At 40.7% G+C, this 23,176-nt stretch overlaps 2 protein-coding genes across 2 annotated transcripts; both read right to left on the bottom strand.

Annotated features, from left to right (window-relative positions):
* Positions 1–33: 33 nt before the first annotated feature.
* gig2p (grass carp reovirus (GCRV)-induced gene 2p) lies at positions 34–2,118 on the bottom strand. Its single transcript, XM_084359265.1, has 2 exons — positions 2,036–2,118; positions 34–848 (listed from the first exon to the last, which is right to left on the bottom strand). The coding sequence occupies exon 2, from the start codon at positions 808–810 to the stop codon at positions 127–129; it is 684 nt and encodes a 227-aa protein (XP_084215391.1). The 5' UTR covers positions 811–848; positions 2,036–2,118; the 3' UTR covers positions 34–126.
* A 4,093-nt stretch (positions 2,119–6,211) lies between these two features.
* On the bottom strand, positions 6,212–22,840 carry fam81b (family with sequence similarity 81 member B; the record flags this gene model as incomplete). Its single annotated transcript, XM_084360924.1, has 9 exons — positions 6,212–6,842; positions 8,903–9,104; positions 10,082–10,193; positions 14,266–14,372; positions 16,309–16,438; positions 17,866–17,984; positions 19,654–19,861; positions 20,598–20,623; positions 22,769–22,840. The coding sequence occupies 9 exons, from the start codon at positions 22,838–22,840 to the stop codon at positions 6,709–6,711; spliced, it is 1,110 nt and encodes a 369-aa protein (XP_084217050.1). The 3' UTR covers positions 6,212–6,708.
* Positions 22,841–23,176: the final 336 nt, after the last annotated feature.

Genomic DNA, 23,176 nt, shown 5'->3' with positions numbered 1-23,176 from the left:
TACCCTGAGCTGAGATTTTTGATTCTTTACGTTAGTTTCCCTCCACTACATAAGAAGGTCATGCTGATGTGGATCCTCGTTCCATCTCTTTCACAACAGCACCTTGTTTTAGGCCTTTACACCGTCTTAGATGCTTCTTCGACAGACATGCTTGGTCATGAGAGTGCAGATGGTTTGCCCACAGCCCCAGCACTGCTGCTTTGTATGTGGAGAACCTTGCTGGGCCTTCCTCTTGCACAGTGAGCATATATCTGCAGCGCCACCACCTTGTGATGCTGCACCCACATCTACTCTACTCGGATTTTTTAGACTACTCGCTACGAGCTGTTGAAGCTCTTCCAGGACATTGCTTGCTGCCCTTGCAATGCCCACAACTTTAACATTTTTGGGGTCAAACACACAGTCCTCCTCTAGACCGCTGGGCACGGCTTTCATGCCACAATTGGGTGGCACCCAAGCAGTGTCAAAGCCCTGCGCGTTCCAGGTGTACTGCAGAGGATGGTTGTCGATGTTAATACGAATGACACGGCCAACGCGAACGTGCAGCTTAAGGGCCACGCGGTCTGAAGGATTACTCTTTAATGGATAACGTTCTGCCTTTTTCCTATCACGACTGACGTACACGCCCTTTCCCAGCATGCCACCTGATGACTGCTGAAAGCCATTGGTAATGATGAGCCGTGCATTGGCAACGCTGGTGCCGTGGTACATGGTGTAGACCCCACTGTCTTTGGGCACCTGAGATGCCCCCAGCTCTAAATGAGAGTCATCATCATAGGTCACCTCCCAGCCGAAGAACTGTAGCGACATCCTGCTTTAACAAGGGAAGCTTTTCAAGTCCGGCAGCTCTGTGACAAATGAAAACAAAGAAGGCATCATGTTATTACAGATTTCAGAGCGATTGGTTGTCACTTTTCATTACCAGTATTTTGAAGATTGCTGAATGTACAAACCACAGTATCAGCTGATAAAATTTATAAACATAGAATATATTAACACACATTTTTTGCAATTAATACTTACATACGTATGTAATAGAGGCAGGATATAACAGTCACAACAAACTTTATTGACCAAAATGACATTCGGCACTAAAACAGTCAGCTTCATTGATAATTTAAAATTACCCCAAACATCTTTGGTAGCATTTTGTTTCTTTATGCCACATATCGGACAACATGTACGCCAATATCTGTAATAGGCAAGTATCGGCTGATTATATCAGCTGATCAAATAATCGGTCGGGCTCTACTTTTTACTCACTACATTTATTGGATAACTTATGTTGCTAGATACTTTTCAGATTACATACTGCATTTAAATTGATATATTTTAATGGCAATCAGATTTTAAAAAAACAACGAACAAACAAAACATTCTATTGATCAGAAAAATGCTGAATATTGGTTCTGATATTTGTACCGGCAGGTAATCAGTCGAGCCACAGTATACAGATCTACATACATGTATATATATGTATAATTTACTTTTACTGGTACTTAAGTACATTTATTGCCAGAAAATTACTTTTGATACGAAAGTAACTGACATATTATATCAGATATTTTCACTTTTTTCAAAGTAATAATTTAATATTATATCTTTGCTTTTACTCAAGTATGACTTTTGGGTAGTTTTTACATCACCGTGTTCAGGTAGCACTGACATTACCTGTCAAATGTCTCTAATGCAGCTGACCAACTATCCTCACAGACAGTGGTCCTATTTAAGTACTACAGGAGGCAATATGTTTCGTTAAAGCTATGAAAATAGGTGATGCAGGTTAAAACATGACATTCATAACATTCATGACCGTAGGATATCGTTATTCGTCGTCCTTTGCGAGCTAACCCTTTTAATTACATCGTAGGCTAACGTTAGCTAGTCTCTGAGGGATCGACTTCCATGTAGCCTATAACTTTCTGTAATACATTTAACTCATTACATGCTGTCGTACAGGTCATCTTTCTTAATCTGTAAAGCGCTGTAATGTCGTTTCATCTTAAAAAACTGCTGATATGTTAGCAAACCTTACCGTCAGCGAGGAATCGTTTACTGGCTTTAACCTCAATAACTTTCACTTTCTTTTCCTTTCAGTCCGACTAAAGTTTCCCTGCGAACACAATCCGTCATTTCCTCGTCCTCATTTTATATTGATTAACTCTGCTTTGTTGCCGAAGTTTCACGGCCGGTTAGCTCAGTTGGTTAGAGCGTGGTGCTAATAACGCCAAGGTCGCGGGTTCGATCCCCGTACGGGCCAACCTCGCTTTTGTTAACTATATTCATGCTGTCTATCTCTGGCAGACATAAATCCTTAAAGATGCATGAGAATGTCACTTCACAGTTTAATCTATTTTTTTCTTGAAAGGAGGCGTGAGTATTACATTTCATGACAGCTGTTTGAATTAGAAGATGAAGGCTGGATTAGTGCACTGGTGCAATTTCCTATATTAGTTTCTGTTTAATCATGTGACCACACATTGAACACAGATGCCAGATAGTATTCCAGCAGAGCAACAATAAGTAAAGTGTGAGGCATGTTTGAACCATAGCAGGTTAATGCTATGGGGCAAAGGGTAAAGTTATGGTCTCAGATGACAAGGCCATTACAATTTGTTACACAGATTGCTCTGCCCTTGTAAATACAACTACACAAGTTTGTGTCTTGTAAAATAGGAAACTCTTGGGACATTTTTGTATCAGCCTAAAAAAGAATATCTATAATCCAGACTTCCCTCATATCTTCAGTTTACCTCTAGACTGCAACCAACCAATCTGTGGCCTGTAGCACACTTGATGCTTCACCATCCTGAATTTTGTAACAGCATATGTATGAAATTATGAAGCTATGACTTTATCATCCCTTCTGAATCAAATCACATCAAACTGGGTCTGATAATATAACAATGACATTTATTGGCTTTGGTTCTGTTACATAATGAAGTGTTAAGTACATTTAATTCATTCCAGTAAATCAAAATCATGCACATTATCAGGTATTAGGTACATTCATTTAAAAAAAGCATTACATATAGTGTTCTGAATTGATTGTCAGTGATCATAATGCATGCTGATCAGATAATACAAAGCAGTAGACATAACAAATCAACATTATTGTAAACTTCTTTTTTTTTTTAAATCAGTGAATGAGCACATGGCAGGTGAGACACAACAGATTGTAATGCACTGGGGCACTTGACAAGGTTGACACAATGGGGTAAAGATTGTTGTAAACTTAAAGGTATATCGTGTCAATTCATGAATAAGATTCACTCACAGATATCCTTCAAAACATATTCAGCTGTGATCAATCTAACATGTTGCACCAATTACATTTCTTCATTTCTTTATGGAAAGGACAGATTTAGACTATGATCCCTGATTACAAAGTATGATTACATCCTGAGTTAAGAACTGTTGCTCTAATCAACACCAGTCCCCAGCACATGCAAGGCCACACAGATCCTCTGAGCTCTGTTTACTAGCTATCCTCTCCCATCACCCCTGTCAGGGTTTGCCTGGACAGACGTGCTTGGTCGTGAGAATGCAGATGGTTTTCCCACACTCCCAACACTGTTGCTTGTTGTGTGGAGAACCCTGCTGGGTCTTTCTCTTACACAGGGAACACACATCTGCAGCACCTTTGCCTCCTCGTCCACGTCTTTTGGATTTCTTGGACAGAAGCTGTTGAAGCTCTTTAAGTACGGTGTTGTTTGGTGCCTGTGCGATGCCGACCACCTCCACTCTTTTGGGATCAAACACGCAATCCTCCTCACGGCCACTGGGCACAGATCTCATGCCACACTTGGGGGGCACCCAGGCAGTGTCATAGCCTTTTGAATGCCAGGTTAACTGCAGTGGATGATTGTCCTTGTCAATACGCTTGACACGGCCAGGGCGCACACGTAACTCAAAGATCACACGGTCTGAATTCGAAGTATTTGCAGGATAAGCAGATGCTTTATTCTTATCACGACTGACATACACGCCCTGTCCCAGCATGCCACCTGATGACTGCTTAAAACCATGGGCAATGATGAGCCGTGCGCTAGCAACGCTGGTCCCATGGAACATGTTGTAGACGCCTTTTTTTTGGGGTTTCTGGGAGGGCGCCAGCTCCACGCCAGGGAAAGAAGCACCATCGTCCATCACCTCCCATCCTGAGAAGTGCACTGACATCCTGATTTAGGAATGTGACGGATCTGCAGCTCTGTGAGAAATAAATACAGATGTGAATGTGGCACAATGATAGATAGATAGATAGATAGATAGATAGATAACTTTATTAATCCCTGAGGGGAAATTAGGTATGTTAGAGCAGATTGAAGAGCAATCAGGGTGTAACTAGCTGCCAAGAGTACTGGTATTATTTACTAGGGTTTAATCTGTTTTCTACAATTTCAAAACGTTTTTCATGTTTTAATTTTTGTGATTACTTTTTTCTATTTGGTTTATTAGTCAGGAACAGCACCTATTAAAGCTGCTACAAGAAACTTTAATTATTGTTTTGTGTAAAGATCTGGCTGGCACTGGCATTTGTTTTGACTATGATTGAAAAAAGTATTCTTAATTTAATACTATGTTTCTTTTTAAATTACAGCTGTTTTCTTTAGAAGTAACGTATCGATTTGTGTCTGTGTAAGATCCTTAAATTCATCCTGAGCCCAAAAACATATTTTTGCTTTCATGACATATCCAGCCCAGATATGTTGGAATTTGACCCGGTGACAGGCATCAAGATTAACTACATATATCTAAATAGAAAAAGCCAATCATCAGTATTGAATTGTGACTGTTTCATAATCATTCAAATGCTCCTTGTATCAAGTTTAATAAACATTCCTGTACATATGCCAGAATTAGTCCAGAGGCTAGCTGTTTTAACTGGCAACCCAAAATCAACCTTTAATCAAAGTCAACCTATTTATATTTGTCTTTAAATTCACTGTATTCCTTCTATGTTGTATTTAAAGCTCTCCCTTTCCTTTCTAGTGCGGAGGTGTTATGCAATTGAACCTGCCTTGCTCTGTGTCTGTTTCTTCCTCATACTTTTGATCATGTTTATTTTGACCTGATGTTAATCCACCTTTTACCTGTCACTACCTTCAATCTTGATACCCTCGCTATTTTCAGTATACTTGTTTTCTTTTGTTTGTTAACTTCATTCAACTTTACTACGAAGGTCACTCGCACATTTCCCCACACGTCAGCCTTAACATTATCATTAACATCATCAGACATTGTTTCATGACTCCTGTTGGTTATTTTGTTCACCTTCAAAAGAAATCTAGCAAAAACAAGTAATTTATCCGTTAGAAACATTTCAATCTTACCGTGAGTGAGGCGTTGTTTCAGCTGTCGGCTCAGTAGGTTTTACTTTCTATTCCGCAGGTTTCATTTACAGATTTGATGACGTCACATCCACAGTATTTCATGGCCGGTTAGCTCAGTTGGTTAGAGCGTGGTGCTAATAACGCCAAGGTCGCGGGTTCGATCCCCGTACGGGCCACTAAGCTTTTCTGTTAGCAAATCCATTGTTACCACACCTCACTCACGGTAATGACGTCATATCAAACCGTGACAATTATCAGCCGCACCGTGACGAACTAGTTAATACCGTTCATTTGGATCCACCACCATGGAAATATAAGTCCAACATTCACTATCTGCACTATCACAGCTCTGTATTTGTACAGAGTTCCTGAGGGAAAGTACCAGTTGTCTCGATGGAAAGCTGAGCAGGAAGTCTGCTTGGGACGACGAACTATCCAAATTCGCCTTCTCCGGTTACCGTTACGATTTTGCTTTGAATGGCCCTGCGACCCACATCACAACTTGAGCTGCGTCGGTGTTGTTTACTTGGCATGGATCCAGTCACGTGACAAGTTTCTCCACGCCGAAATAGCTCAGTTGGGAGAGCGTTAGACTGAAGATCTAAAGGTCCCTGGTTCGATCCCGGGTTTCGGCAGGTTTTGCTTTCTTCGCCGCTCACGACGAACACAGGTGACTCAGAAGCGATATAGACAACGTATCTTGTAGTGTCCCTTGTGGGCAGGAACATTCAATAGTCATATACACATGTGCTTATGCCTTTTGACCTCAGAAAAACTGGTTAAAAAACAAAGAAGTCTACCTCATATTGTAGAAATACCTTGTCAAGAAAATGGCAACATTTCAAAATACATATTTAATCACGTTATTTAACACAAATATCAACAATAATAGCATCAATATAATATTATGTAGTATTACATTTTTATTTATTACAAAGGACAAGTGTTAAGTGTGTCAGTATTTTATTACAATAGTGTTCTCCTTTAGTTTTAGAGTCAGGTCTTAATTGCAAAAGTGACACATCATGTCAGAATCCTGCCTGTTTTTAATTAAAAGAAGATGAAGTGGGATCAAGTTAATTGGCACACATTTAATCCTTTTACCTTTTTAAATTGAAATCGTAAATTAACTGCACCTCTCACTGACATAGGCAAATATGAATGAATGAAAGCAAACGATCTTCCACAAAATATTAGATGTCTTTCATTAAGCAGCTTCACACCACACAAGAGGTACCCCACTTAAAATTTCTTGATCATTTCTCTGACTATTAAATTCAATTAAATAGATGTGAGCTCAGAGAGTAAAGTGTCTGAAACTATTGCTTGAGGACAGGTTTGACAGTAACAAGGACCTCCTCTTCAGTTGATTGTGTCACACGTCATTGAGCTCTGCCACTTTGCCGCAGATGTCCCTGATATCCTTCTGAAGCCTCTTCTTGTCAAGGTGGGATTTGATGTCGCCTATCTGCCTCAGGGACTCCATGGCATCATGCACAGACAGGAACCCTGTTCAAAAGAGAAGCTGGCTGTGCAGAAAGTCACCAGATATAAAGCATTTAAGATGAAAAGTATTCTCTACTTTGACAGTTTCGAGGTATTATATTGTACTGATTTAGGCTTTTGATCTGTTCAGTGTATTTGTTCATTTGTATTTGTTTGTAGTGTATTTTTGTATATTTTCCTGATTCCTTTCCATTCTTATCTCCTCTGTATGTGTGCAACCATGAACCGGTGAGATTAGTGGTAATAAATCAATTATTATCAATTATTACAAGATAAATAAAGTTGTATATCTTATCTTATTTTATCTTATCTTATCTTATCTAATCTCTCTGATATCCAAGTGGTTAAAATTGTCCTTGGTCCTTATCATCAGTTAGCATGATGTCATTGGGTAGTTACTGTCCTAAAATGGAAATGTGCTTCAATATTGAATGTGCTTGAAGAAGTACTATTCAGCTTTGACTGTGAACTGTGAGATGGAGGGATAAACTTTCTCTTACAGTGATGGTATATTAAATCTCTCCCCTTCTCTTTCTGACTCCCTGCCCGTCTTGCCACGAATATTTACGACACACATCAATTATGCATTGCTTTTCTCCCTTCTATTACCATCCCTCCATCTTTTCATCCTATACTTAAAATAGAGCTATGGATGGATGGCTCTCTAGGACGGAGTGGTGATTCATAGAGCAGTTTACGCCTGCTTTTATTTACTAAGGGAGGCCTTTTTCTCTTTGTCTACACTTTATTAAAGCTGGAGGCTGAGAGGGGTTGACAGAAAGTGGGAGAGGTTTGAGATCTTGTGCCAGGGCTCCTGGGAAATGAGCTTCCAATTTGCACAGCAGTAAGATGTGGACGGATGTCAGCAGCACCTTGATGCACAGTCGAGCTGCTGTACGGGGCTGCCTGGATGGCTGTGAATTTCTGTGGCTTGTCCCATGACGTATTAGCTTTGAGGTAACTAGAAGAAGCAGCTGTAACTCACATCCATCTCATTTATTCTGGTTAGAAATCGTGATGTATTTGCATTCAGGAGGAGGTCATGTCAGTTAGTATGTTGCTGGTAGTTTTCTTTTCTTGCTGGTAGACAGAAAGAGAGGCTTGACTCAATTTATATGATTCAGACAGTATTGCTGCCTGCTGAGTTATAAAGACTTTAAAGGTGCAATTTGTAGGAAAGAATTCAAAGGTAGCTCCAAAAGGGTTAGGGTAAGACAAACAAACACTATTTTGGTGAGGCAATTAAGCTCGTCTTTGTTCAGTAAGAGAGAGCAACTTGAATTCAGATGGTGTACGTTGCATTTTTCTGTTAAGTAAGGAAAAAATGTATGAAAATACCTTTTTTCTAGACATTTTGGAAGTTAAATGTGTTCATTTATTAGACTAAGAAGTGAATGTGCCAGTTTTACATCCCCCAACTGAAACTATAGGGGATCTCGGACCATCACCTCTTGCGGTACAAAGTGATATTAGGAGAGAGGACGGGCCAGGGGTGGCTTATTAGCATGCTAACTTTGGTAGATTTCTGCAACGCAGTACATAGACGTCTTTGGCACATCAACACTGTTGTTTCTTCATAAATTAAAATTCTGGCCATATCTTACAAATTGCTCCATTAACCTTGCCCAGGTTTGTTGTCAGACATACAGTATGAGTCTGATCCTCCTTTGTCAAATAAGTTCGCAGGACAGTTAGAGGACAATCTCTGTCTCCGATCCAGTCCCTAGTCATCTGTCTTCTACTCAGATAACAGAAACACACACACACACACTGTGGTTTTCAGCATTGTTATAAATGTCACTATTTGATGAAACCACATGAATATCTGAATTAGGCATGTTGCCTGTGTCTGCAAGCTCTGCTGCCCTTACTATCAGAATAATTAACTTTCCATGCCTAATTTAATATGTCATTAACAACTGTGATAAAATGGGATATTAACCATAGTAGTACATTTTTGGTTTGGTGTTTCTGTGTGTGCATTATTTCCTTGACGTATATAGTAAGGTACGTGTGTGTGTTTATTCAGTGATGACAGCAAGTTGCCGGCAGGGACCACCCACCTTTGTGGTAATCCTGTTTGAGCAGCTGCAGCTCCTGACGAAGGCTGCTCTGCACTGAGGTTATTCTTTTGGAGAGTTTAATTTCAGAGCGTTTCAGCTCATCTGCCTGACTGCGGCCGGCCCGGTCCAGCTGGGTCTCAAACTGCTCCACACGGGCCTCCAGAGCACCTAGCTGGTCAGCTAATCCGGACGCCACCTCTAACTGAACACAGAAAACACACACAAATACACTTTCAAAATTAAGATTTTAAACGTGCTGAAAAATTCTTTTTAATCTTGATTTGAAAGAACATTTTAAGTTCAGCCAGATCCAGTATTGGTTTGAAAGATGTAATTTACGCCCTTTTTGTAGCTGAGATCTTGTGTGGCTGCTAAGCTAAAAGTGTTAGCGTTCTCTGTCTGAAGTGGGTGCGCCTCAAGGATGTAAACTGGACGAGCTCTATGGAATCATTTTATTTATTTATTTATTTTCCAGTCACGTTTTAACATTTTAAAACACGTCCAGAGAAGCTCAAGAAATGTTTTGTGGACTACGAGACTTCACCCAACTTTCCATCGGCATCAGGGTGAGTAAATAATGATTGAATTTTCATTTTTGCATGAACTTTACAGCTTTACAAAATCTTTTGAGATATTGCTGTTGCCGACTTGCAGCCTCTACAGTACTGCTTGTCAATTACATAAAACTGGAAGACAGTGATTGAAAATTGAGTGTAAGCTTTCAGAGATTTCTGCAATGGCAAACAATGAAAGGATAAAATGTTTTAATAAACAAGGTATTTCACTTCACTAAAATGAAATTTTGGACAGGGGGCGAGAAGCAGCAGCATTTTTAGTCTCCTTATTGAATCAATAATGTTATGTAAATGCTTAAAAATGTTCCATGTAAGACCTTGAACAACTCAACCATGCAAACTGTTAACTCTCTGCAGCTTTACACCATCTGTTCCACCTGATTATCATTTCTCAAAGTTAATTACATTCTATCTGCTGAGTCACAGCTCAAGGAGTGTGACTGAACCCTGCACATTTCAGCACCACACTCAAAAAAGTGCAGATCCTGACTGCTCGATTCATGAGGTGTGAACAGTAAAGGGAAAATGTACAGATATAGCATCATCCGAATGAGGCTTGAATATTGTATTGTGAACATCACTGTACAAACTGTTGCTAGGGTACCATTTTGTCCTGCTGTTGTGTACAGCGCTGGACCGAGCTGGTGAGTTGTTGTTCTGTCCAGTTCCTCAGCAAATCTGTCTGCTCTTTGGCTTCCTTCAGTTCACTCGACATCCTGCGAAGCAATTAGGAAACAGAAAGAGGAGGAATGCAGTAAGACTTTGCTTTGAAAATGCACTCACAGGTGAAAGTTGAAAGCAGTATTCGACCTGGACACAGAAAACACCATTAGTAGATTAGATCAGAGTATAAATGTCTTAATAATGCAAACAGACTGACAAATACCTGGAAACCTGCAGTGCGTGCTGTAGATTTGAGCCCATTATATAAAGCTCCTACTTGGCACTACATCGTGCTTGGCATCCGAATAAGAAACTGTGTGCTTCCATAACCGATACTTTATTGGCACCTCCTTCAAATGTCAGTGATGTCAAAACAGAACATTAATCTTTAACCAATTATTGATTTGCTGTCACTTTATCTTAAAAGTAAGATGCCTAATGTTCAGCTGGTTAAGGCTGTTTGAGAGTCAGTGTTCATAATTCTCTCTTTAGTAATTGGAGGTGAGACTTCCTCAGCAATAGCGCTGCTTTTTCTGTTTTTTCTTGATGCCAGGCTCAGCAGGAGGAACACCGTTACTCTGTGGTTGGAGCGCTGCTATTTATGTGCGAAGAAGCACACGAGCTCACATAACCGAATAGCTGAAGGCACATCTGCACACATGCAAACATGAGTATACAGATACCTAGAGATGCACATTTGGATTGCATTTAGATATATAACAGATAAAAAAATTTTTCCTTTCAAATTTGGTCAGAAATTTTGGATTTTCTTTAAAAACTGGCACCTAAAAAGTGAGAGAAAAGAGAAAAGCTTGCCATTTATACAGTCATATGTAGCTCACATTACTCACATAGCCCACTGGGTAAGTAAGTGTCTCAGATGAAAGCTGCAACCTTGGACATGCTGAGTAAAATAGTACGTGGGCTGTATTGAAGTACAGGACGCATTGGGCTTCTCTCTCTGGGGTGAAATTTTCTGTTCTACATAAAAACATATTGGCATAATTCAGTTTAACATTTTCCTCTAATTCCTCAAATTGAAGGGATTCTTTCTTAATGAGGAAATGAATGAATGTGTGTGTATGTGTGTGCGTGTGTGTGTGCAGCCCAGTCTGCAGGATAAAATGTTGGCAGTTAATGGTTCTGCTCTGATACATTCACGATTTTACGTGTCGTGAGCTACGTACCATATTGGCATTTGTACAAAACGTCTCATTTCACATTCACATTTCACGTTTTTTGACCTGACTGTCTGACCTATCAGGAGGTGGTGGAGGTAAAGGTGGAAAGGCTTTTAAACTGCAGTTTGAGACTTGTAATTTAAGGAATCCTCGAAACAACTTCCACCAGTGTTTGTGGTGACAAAAAAACGCATCCATGACGGAGGACATAACATGAGATCTTATCCCAATTACCCCCATCCTCCCTAACCCCATTGACATGCCAGAATACTATAAATAAAAGGGTCCTACATCCCTGGAGTAGTACAGAAAATAGCCGGAGACGGGTTCAATATTTAAAGAAGAAAGGAATAGAGAGACCTCAGTACAGAAAATGCTGTTCTTATGCAGAGTATACAAGGACTGAAATACAAGGACTGCAGCAGGATTGTTTTCAGAGTCTGCTTGTGTCCATGGAGTTTTATCATTTCTCTATTGTGAGATGGTCAACATGACTGATTTTAGTGCTGTCCCTGCCATCTTGACCCTGTCTGAGAGGCATGTTTGATTCTTTTGTCAGTGGCCTTGCACTGTGAGCAGCAGAACGTTACAGTCGAGAAATGGAAGCTTTCCTTCAACAAAATGACTCCCTTTGGGCAGCTGCCCTTTCTTTTGAGTCAGTGCAGGGGTCAAAGTTGAGGTTTCTAATTCCAAAAAGAAATGTGCAAATACACTAGATTTCAAATATGGAGGCTTAAGCTTGTTGATTTTGGATATTGGGTTTTCGTTTGTGAAAACCAAAAGTACCTCAATTGACAAACCTTGTTGCAGGTTTTGAGGCCCTGAATACTGAGGGGTCTGAAGAGTAATTAACCAAAAGCCAGGAGAATGCAAAATCTATGAGGTCCTCCCTGTGGACTGATGGTCAATGAAGGACAAGCGTAATTCTAGGTGCTGTATCGTAGGTAACTGGACTTGTTTCAGTTTCTTGAAGACGTTTCACCTCTCATCCAAGAGGCTTCTTCAGTTCTAACTAACTGGAGGGGAGTTGCAGGCTTTTAAACTCTGTGTGGGAGTGTCCTAACAGAGTTGTTAAGGACACATGTGAGCTCTGAGTTTTAGAGTCGTTAGGGCCACTTGTGGGTCGTTGACCCAACCAGCCTTCATGTGGCTTGCTAGGGCTAGGTGAGCCCAGGTGTGAATGGTTGTTAAGCTGTTTGGGGAGAGATCTCAGTACTGCATTGTAGGTGGGTGATAAGTAACGTCATAGGCCACGTCCTCTGTTCAAAGACGGTTGTTCCAGTTTGACATAGATGGATTCTTTTACTCCTCTTTCAAACCATGACCTCTGTACAAATTGGTGCTTCTGTACATAAATGGCTAGCAGTGATTAGCATCACACAGCAAGCATAGTGTGAACAAACAAGGAGCAACCATCACAGACGAGGTTGAACTATTTAAGGATGATACATCAATGATGGCAGATGTAATATTGGTTGTTTTCTTTTTTTATGTTCTACCTGTGTCAGAAACTGTGCTGCTTTTCATCTATTTTTATCTATTGTTCTTTTGGTTCTAACATGACCAGTGACCTGGTTTCTATTACAGATCCACAACATTACTAAACAGAGCGGATTCACCGTTCATATCTCCCTGTTTTTGTCCCCTGCCCCCAATAAACCTATGTCATTAATTTTTCATTTTGCTGCCAATTTGAGATTATTTATCAACTGGATTAGTAAATTAATTTAACTAACAGCTTCTCTGTGCCTCTGGCGTCAATACTTTGAGATAACGATTGCTCTGAAATGCCCCAGCCGGGAAACAGCTGTGGAGAGAGTAAGGACTGGGGGTATTATTTGATAAGAAAATGAGTAGCTCATTGATTTTTCCTTATTATGTGTGACTAGGCAAAATGAAAAAGGGAACATTAAAAGTAAATCACTTGGGGAGCCCTGCTGAAAGGCAAATTAGCAAAGAGAATGGCCATTCTTCCCAGTTGTAAGCGTACTGAATAAAACATCTTTAAGGAATTCAAGTCTGAAAAGTTTTTTTGTTAAGTTAAATTAAAAGTTTGAATAAATGTTCAGTGGTTTATACAAGAACATGAAGCCAAATATTGTGATAAAGTGTTGCTGTTCTGCTGCTAATCACTGCTAGCCCTTTATGTACAGAAGCACCAATTTTCACTGAGGTCACTCAATGGACATAGCAGTAGTGGCAAAAGTACACACTCTAGTAGAAGTACAGATACTTGTGTAAAAAAAAGCCTTATAAGAGTAGGAGTACTGATTCAACTTCTTTAATCAAGTAAAAGTAATAAAGTACAGGCACTGAAATTTGCTCAAAGTCGCCATCTGAAAGACATTTTTCCGGCCATTTCCATGCAAAGCTGACTGAACCTCATGTCATATTACTACAATTCAAAGACTATAAACTTAAAAGTAGAATCAGTAGGATTTGTCAGAGCTGTTAAATGCAGTAGACAGATAGTTGACTGTTGAGTCTCATCCCCACGATGTCAAATGTTGACATTTTAGGCTGCATGGTCTCTGCAGATAAGAGACACTAGGACACCTTTTCTCCCCATTCGATTCTCCCTTTCTGTCTGTTTCTGTCTCATTACATCTGTTAGGTCGTTTCTTCCTGCTACGTCTGCCATGTGTGATGTGAACTGAGAGGCTGAAATCAGTCTTGTGATGTTGGGAAGGTAGTGTGCAATGAGGCAAAATAAAAATAATCAATAATTCCCCTCAAATGCATTAAAACTAATGTAAGGAGCCTGTTTTGAAAATGTAAGGAGTAGTAATAGTAGTAATACCTGAAGAAACTACATAAGTACAGAAACTACTATTTGTATTTCATTACTTCCCAGCTCTAGAAAAGTGAAGAAATCAGACTACATGCCTTAATATTATAACAATGTGTGTTTTTCTTGTGCTTACTCTTGGATGAATGGCCTCACCTGGCTTCTAGTAGTTTAACTTGTGTATTCAGATCAGACATGGAGCTGCTTTGACCTTGGGAATGCTCTGACAATGAGGCCTCCAGTCTCCCCAGGTCATAATAAAGCTGGAAAACAAACACACAAATACATGCTGTTATGTGACACTGGAGCATCCTGTGGTGCCGGCTCCATGATCTGACCTTTACCCTTTGTGTTTTCTGCTGAGTTGAGCTGATTTAGCTACTGCACCACTCCTGCGGCCATTCAGGACTGGGAGTTATGGCAGTGACCCACTTTCTCTGAATTTTCAATCATCTTTATGGTACATGCTTGACCAGTGCTCCGCAGCTAATGTACTGTCATCACAGTGATTGACCACCCTGTGCAACCAACAAGGCTGAGTGCAGGCTGAATTACGGTGAGAGCGGGTGATGAGGGCAGTTATGGCTGGCTTTAGATTTAGTACAGTGATAGAAAGCATTATGACATTTGACATTTGTGTCATAAGTGTGGGTTTTTGTTATATTTATAATATTGGTAAGAAATATGAATAAAGGCATGAAAAGCTGCTTACATAGAGACCTTGACATCCCTGTTTGAATGCATTTCACATCTCACTTCCTTCTCTCAGAGTGTGTGGCCAAAGCTTCAAAACACCTGCTCAATAGTGAGCCATCCTGTCCAGAATAAACAGCTGAATACATCCCCTGTGTATATTGTCAGATTGTTATTTCCTTCTTGCAAGCAGCACTTAAATGAATATAATCCTGAGCTTATACCTAATAAATTCAAAAAGGAGAGCATTAATCCTTCATTTGAGACTGGAATATTCAAATGAATCCAAGGCTCATTACTGTGTGTGTTCAACAGAGGAGGGGTTGGTATTAGGTTATTTAGGGTTGTAGATTTAGCTGCTTATTGTAATACGGCATAATTTAAGAAATATTCAGGAATAAGATGAAGACTCCACAACCATGCTAGCAGGCCTTTGAGTCTGTACTGTACTTAGGCAAAGTGGAGCTTAGCTTAATGCTAATGCCAGCATGCTAACATGCTCACAGTGATAATGCCAGCATACTTATGTCTAACAGTAGTGTGTAACCTCGAGTCTTTTAGTTGGTTCAGAACATGTAAAATCGTAAAATGTAAATTTCTGTGTAATTGCAAATTACAGTTAAGCATAACGTTTAACAAATATGGAGAACAAAGTTCCTAATGATAAAAATAATAATTTTGAATAAAGCTGACTGAAATTGTATATATTGATAAGATCTATTGTTTAACATGGTCATCGTTTAGCATGTGAGAATGCTAACATTTGCAAATTAGCTCGACAGACAAAGGGTATATTATTATCAGTTGTGCAGGTCATAAACCAAAGCATTAGTAAGGCTGAACTATTTTCACAATATTATTGAAATTGCAACATGGCCAAGTGCAAGATCCAAATCTGTGAGCTACCATTTTTTTGCTAAAAGTACAATATTATTATGCAGGTAAATGAAGCATTGTGGTGCTACAGAAATACCTCCACCTACAAATGTTATTCTCCAAATGTAAGGTAATATGCTTATTTGGTACAGACCCCAGCAAAACATTACATTACCTTGTCATTTTTCATCAACATTTCAAGGCAGTCCACCAACAAGTAAAAACTTTTCCAATAGTTGTCAACACATGCCAAAAAATGTCATCCTGCTGGTAGCATAAAAGGAAATGTCATTAAGCTCATCCTCTGAGGAGCTTGAATGCTGAACAAAATTTCAGAGCAATCCACTGAATAGTAGTTGGACCGAAAGACTGACTGACATTCCAAGAGCCGCGCTGCTATCATAAAAAAGTATTAAAATGTGTGTACCACGCCAGCTTCACATTATTATGGATTTAAGAGTCAGTGCCACAGAGAAAAAAGAATGTTGATGTTCATCTTGACTTTTAAAGGCTTGTAAAGACTTTCTTTTATGGCTCCGGTGTTCAGCTTCTTTGCACACGATGTGCACTTAAGCTAAACTGCTGTCTTACGTGTTGTATGCCAAACCCTTTGTCAGCACTGACTCTCACCTTGACTTCCAGCTCCTTGAGCCGTACATTCACAGCTGACCTGAGCTCTGCCACCTCCTGCTGCAGTCCAATCAGCTGCAGCCCCCCAGAGCTCGCGCCAGCGCTTAGCTTAGCGATGCTGGCATCACACCTGAGATAATAGGTGGGGAGAGCAGAGAGGGACCACCGAATGAGAATAATGGAACGGGAGGGAGTTGGGGAAAGGTGTGAGGACGGGGGGATGAGCAAAAGACTGGAGAGAGCGCTGAAGCAAACAGTAGACAAACAGGCAGATGGATGGAAAAAAATCCGACAGCTGCCCTTATCAACTCTTTCTTAGGCAAGCTGGAAGCACTAATGAATCCTAAGCAGTGTGAGATTATACTTTGAATGCTGAAGAAACACATTTGAATGCCCCAGTGGACACATATTTGTATCTGGTGATGAGACAACCAATTCAAATAAGTAAACTAGTGCAATAGATTTATCACCAAACAAAATCAGACTGTGGAGAAACACTCTCACATGCAACATCTTGTCTCTAACATTTCCTCTGTTCAGATCAGTGTTACAAGCCTGAACTGAGCTCACCCTGTTATCAGCATTGCAAAGCGGCCCATTTCCTTCCTATGCTGTGTTTGATTCCATCGCTAAGCCTGCAAATACTCTCTCTTTATCTCTATTAGGCTAACTGTGTGTGCATATCATATAATATTTTGGAAAAAATATGCTGCACGCTCAACAATCAATTCCAGCAACTAATTATGGAGATGCCCGGTGTGAAATTTGGGTTATTTCCCTGTAGACCATTACTGCTCTTCCATACAGCTGATCAGAAACACTGGCCCTTAACTTACTTGATTATTTACGACAAACGTACAAGAGCTCGTCAGACTGATTGGATGAGGTTTTTCTACAGCCTTTATTGGACCATAAATCAGCTGTTTGTTGAGTAACAGGCAATATCCCCTCTCACTGCTGATGGCTTAAGCGTCACAGCAGAGGCAGGTCTACTGTGAAACGAGATGTTCACAAAATAACAATACTGTCTCGTGAGAAATCACATTATGTCAGATATATTGACCAATTATTCCTGGAGATGCTCCGAAGAATTCAGCCTTGTGGCAAAAACACCAGTCCAAACTTAAATCCTGTTCCTCTCTTCAGAAATCCAATCTAATAAGTGCAATCTGCACAGACACAAAATAATGAGCAAATGTTAATCAGCACCTCGAGTGCGTTCGAACCTAGAAACTCTACTCTGGTGAGAGCGAAATAATTAATGTGTGCATGTGTGTGTGGTGTCAGAGGCAAAGCCACACTGGAGAGGAAGTTGTGAGACAGTGAAGAGCCGCCAGACAGGACCCAGGCTACACTATTTCTCTTCATTAGAGAGAAAAACAGGTAGGATAACAGCAAGGAGAGTTAATCAGGCAAGTCATGTGTGCATCAGACCTGGGTCCTCTACGTGAGGAAGGAAAGTTTTAATCTGTTAGCTGCTAGCTTCTAGCTGTATCACTGCAAAGTTTGTTCCTCGGTGTCTGCAAACATTATTTGACCCAGGCCTGGTGTGCGTACCTGGCTACTCTTCCTCTCAGGTCGCCGATGCCAGCCATGTTCTTCTGGTCCAGGCTTTGAACAGCCATTGTGGTTCCAGAGGTAATGGAGTCCCGCTGGGCGATTTGTCTCTCCAGGGCCTGTTTAGACCGAAGATGTTGACGTGAAATAAAATACAAAAATAGTACATTTAGTATGTTTGTAAACTAATGTTTCTGGACCTGGCAGGGATGAAACTGGTAATATCATTTTGCCTTTTCTTCGTATTTTAAATGTGTATTTTTTGGAAATTACGCGCAGAACTTGAAGGTAGCTCCAAAAGCATCAGCATATTACCAGAGACAACCACTACTTTTTGCTAGCCATCCTCGGCTGTAGCTAGCTTCTGTTATAGAGCCAGTCGCGCTAGAGTTTGCCTGGACAAAAACCTTTGAGACCAACAGAGCTCGGTTTGAAGACAGGGAACACAGCAAGGAGGCGATTTACAGTGATTCTGACTAGGACTGTGGCTCTGGGATGAGAAGATTCTGCAGGCGGGGACAGGAGATGTGAGCACCCGGAGAGAAGCAAGAGAGAGTTGGGCATCAGCAGGGGTCAAAAACTGAGGATTTATTTCGTCCAAACCAGAGATGGTTGTGGAAAGACAAACCAAGACTGTCTTTGTGAGTCGAGTTTAAATAAAGTGCTTTTACGATGAGTTAAACTCATCTTAGACTGGTAAAAGAGAGGAACTTGAATTCAGAAGGTGTAGGGTTGTGTGTTTCTGATTAGTAGGGAAATGGATGCAAGAGCATTTCCTTTCTTGGTTATTTGTGAGTTTAATTTGCTTGTGTATAATGCTAAAAGCCAAGAGAGCCTGAGAAACGTGGCAATGCTAGTGGCTAATATCTCCCAGCTGAACATTCTGCTGATAATGTTTGCTCATTTTTAAAAAAATATTTTAAACTGAAATTCAGCTAATAATGCTATCAAAAAACAACCACTGTAGGTTAACTACCATATCAAAACTGCCAATTTCATGAACACCTTTGAATGAATGATCATTGTATTGGATAATCCTGTGTGCAGTGTGTATCTGATAACCAGCCAAGTCATAATCCAGGATCAAAGAGACGACCCTCCGGCTTATCATGGTTGCAAAAAGTGAATTGCATTTGATTCGCTGAATATTCACTTCATGACTGAGCTTATTACTGCTCCATGTTCAGAATTAATGAGCTCCTCGGCATTCATGTAATATTTCAGATTATGACAGCCTTTAATCATGTTAATGACCAGCTTGGTACGCCCTAATTAAGTTATGTTTTTCATTTTTGTGCTCTGTTTCTGTGAGGCGATTATCAAAGTGTGGCCTGATGTCATGACTCCAAACAACTCACGAGAGTCATTTTCCACGCAGTTATTCTTCCTGCTGCTGTTTTCCAGGAGGTTAGAGCACAACTTGGCAACATTTATCTAACCACGTACTGTGCACATCATTTGTTTTTTGCTTGTACAGACAAAATGTCCACGGGCTGATGCTGATGAGGAGTCAGGCAGGCTTTGCTCAGGCGCTGCACCATTCTATCAGGTGCAATCAAATCAGCTGTGAGTTTTGTGGGCATGAGTGTGTGTGTGTGTGTGTGTGTGTGTGTGTGTGTGTGTGTGTGTGTGTGTGTGTGTGTGTGTGTGTGTGTGTGTGTGTGTGTGTGTGTGTGCTGCACATCAAAACAGAGGAGGAGAGGGAAGCAGATAAAAGAATGTGCAGGAAAGGAAGACAGACAGGAATCCACATAATGAGATGTTTAAGAAACCTTCCCACTGATATACCTGTATGTCCATGCTGAGCTGCTTGACAATGCGTGTGATGGTCAGTATGTGATTCTCTAGCAGCTTGCGGGAAAGTGCCTCGACCTGGATCGAGCCCTGGGTGGACTGCAGACCCGCTGCCACCTCCTCTTTGATCCTGAAAGCCTGCTCCAGCAGCACAGCCAGTGTCCCCTCCTGACTGCTGTGAAGACCCTCTGAGACGTCACGCCTTAATCAGGAAGTAAACAGAGGCACTGAGTCATAACATTTTAGAGGCCCATTATTATTGATTCTGCTGATTGAGGATGAAAAAGAATAACAATACTCAAGTTAATATTTTCTTTCTCTGGAGGCACTGGGGTACTCTCAGGAAAAAGCAGAATATTTTCACAGTATAATTCAATGCAGCGATCATCCACCCAGAATGAGATGACGTGCGTTGGTTTTCATACCCTCAGGCCATCCTCAGACCAGATCTCTCATTGACTTCACGGCCCTGCGCATGCTGTGTCACCCTGTCTGACGCTAGTGGGGATTAAGGATTCATTTGATCAATGTGATTCACAGCGAAGTAAGTAAGAAAGGTCGCTGGTGGTTCCCAACTCTTTCCATCCCATCAGCGGTGGGAGATAGAACCCATCTACTTCTCGGACACGGATTGATTTTCGAATCGAATTAAGGCGCACAGGACCTACAAGGAGGTGAGAGATTCAAGGTGCTGTGAAAGTTTTTGATGAAAAAAAGAAAAGTTGCCTTGTGTGATTCTGATAGGGCTGTAACTTTGACTCTTGCGACATTCTTCTTCCCTAAAAAGAGAAACCAATATTACATAATTTTTGTGGTAGTTTTCACTCAAATGTGTTTCTCACACATTATTTACAAACAAACATTTTATGATCTTCTCAAAGCATAATAATTTGTGCTATTTATAAAGGAGCAATTACTTTACATTTCGATGTACTCACAGCTCTGTGCTTCTCTTCAGCTGGCTCTTTACTTCGTGTGTTTGTTGTCACTTGGTAACTGTGGTTTCCTTGAGTGGGGTGTGCCTGCCTGCCAGTGTCAGTTTCTCAACACAATAATGCGATAATGACTCATTGAATTCTCGGTGAAGCAGCTTAGCTCAGCAAAGAACATGAAGTGTAAACCTAACTTTTACTAAAACTGTGAGAAATGTAGGCGACTAACCAGCCAGTCGACCAAGTAGCAAATTTCACAAGGCAATGGCTCTCAAAACACTCATTTCAAAAGGCAACTGCACATGCTGGTCGAAGGCACAAAGAGTGCAGAGATGCCTTGAGTTAGTTATATTCTATGACCTGGACGGTCCATAACCAGAAATCAAAAAATAGTTTTGTAATTCAATGGTGACTTAAGTGAGTTCTTCACCTCACTAGTGTAAATAAATTGTTAAATAATCCACCAGCTGGATTTCATTTGATGTGTTATTGTAGCTGGCACCCCCCGGAGTTAATCATGATACAATTAAACACCATAATCATTATTGGATTCAATTTTCATTAATTATGTTTGGATTGCGTTTTTCTATGAAGTACAACAATCCAGCCCCCATGGGTGGCTGTACATGATGTGGATAGAAGCCACACTTTTATGTAAATACAATAAATCTCAGAATTATTTGGTGAAAAATGGAATGAAAGTCCTTAAAACTACCCTAAAGATGTCTGAGACAAGCATTTAGCTGTAAATTACTTCAGTGCAGTTCTTCATTGAGCAGTCCTAAGAGGTTGGAGCAGGCAGCTCGAGCTCCTGTGGATGAAGCAGTCTGAGACTACAAAACACAATATGTGATTAATTGGACTAGGCATTGGCAGTAAAGGGATATTGACCAAATCATCAGAGGCCTCAGCTCTGTTTCCCATCCATCTGCTGTTTTGTTGCACACAATATAACCAGCTCTCTATTGAACATTCAGCTTTTTCACCGACTGAATGAATTGCAGTAAGAGGGGCATGATTCAACACCTAGAGTGAAAATGGCTGTATAATGTTTCATTTACCCAAGACCTAACCCTACTTCATCATGCAGCGCGAGTCAAGTTGTGTAGTAGAGGCACTGTATTACATGCAATTTCAGTCAGTGTACGAACACGATTCAGAGTTTTTAAGTGGCTGTTTCTGTTTGCAGGCATGTGCGTGGACACCCACACACACACTGTGGATTAGTGTCCTATCAACAGGACCAGAATCATTAAGAGAAAAGGCCTGCTATCTGCAGACTCATCAGTTATCTCTGCTGGCCCAATAGAAAAGCCGATGGTAGCTGAGAGCAATTGTTTGGCTCACACGCACACATCTCCATCCACTTAACTGAATAAGGGGTTCAGGGCAGTTCACAGTGCCCTCCTGGTTGTAATTAAAGTGTTGTATTTTGTAGGGTGGATGAGGTATCATGCAAAGTGATCCCAGGCTACAACAAAACTCGTTATTGCCTTCTCATCCAGTGTTTGGTATGCATCCAGATCACTCGTACACCCGGAAATGTTAAATTTTAGTCATTATCTACTAGCCCCTATGCCAATGGAAAAATCCAGAAGAGCTTCACAGAAAAACACATTTGCAGCATTCTCCTAGACAACTGAAGTAGGTGGGGACTTGTTTTACAGAAATAAAAAACTAAGCTAAGCTAAGCTAAAAGCGTTAGTGTGTACATAGGGTGTACATAAAGTCTTTTCAAATCCATTTGGGATCTCGGTAAATCAGGAGACTCTGGTTATGCTGTAAGAGCTGTATGGACCTGTTTGATGTTTTTTTCTTGTTGTTTTTTTTACATTTTAAAACAAGTCCCCATCCACATCAGCTGTTTAGAAAAATGCAGCAACACTGTTCTTCTGTGAGGCTCCAGAAATGTTTTGTGGACTGCTATGAAACTTCATCCAGCTCTCCATCGGCATGGGAGTGAGTAGATAATCTATTCATTTTCATTTTCGGGTGAACTTATCCTTTAAGTTCAGTAGTTATATGAAGCTCTTTTCTGCAGAAGCCAATGTTGGCATAAATTGCCACACGCCACTGAAGGCTGATTATTATTTTCTCATTATCAAAGGGTCAGCGCCAAGAGCTTGCAACAGAATGCTTCATCACCTTCATCATCACTACAAGCGAGGTCATGTCACCGTTTCCATGCGAGCAGCACTTAGAAGGCCTTGGACTCTCAGTTCTTCTCTGCGTAGTGGGATGAAGTTCATCCAGTTACGTCACTCCCCATTCGTAATTTACTTGCTCAAAGTGAAATTTCATCAGCCCTGTTTGCGGATAAAAGGTCATTCTGTGCGTGTGTGTGCAGAGAGTCAGACGGAGAGGGGTATTCATTCTTGTAATTATTGTCTGTGTGTGTTTGTTTATGTGAAAGTGGGCACAGTTCACTAGGGGACAGAGCAGGCCAGCACTGAAACAAAAGGCCAGGGGGGGAAGATGTAATGAGTTATAATACACACTGCCCAGCATCTAAAACAGAGAAGAGGCTGCTCAGTGCTGCCCGCTCTGCTGCATGTGGGTGATAACATTCACTGAAGCTTGACCCA

The sequence above is a fragment of the Pagrus pagrus genome, assembly GCF_965226575.1.
Source record: "Pagrus pagrus genome assembly, chromosome: 8".
NCBI lineage: Eukaryota > Metazoa > Chordata > Actinopteri > Spariformes > Sparidae > Pagrus > Pagrus pagrus.
The sequence above is the reverse complement of the archived record's forward strand: the minus strand, read 5'-3'. Positions and strand labels throughout refer to the sequence as shown.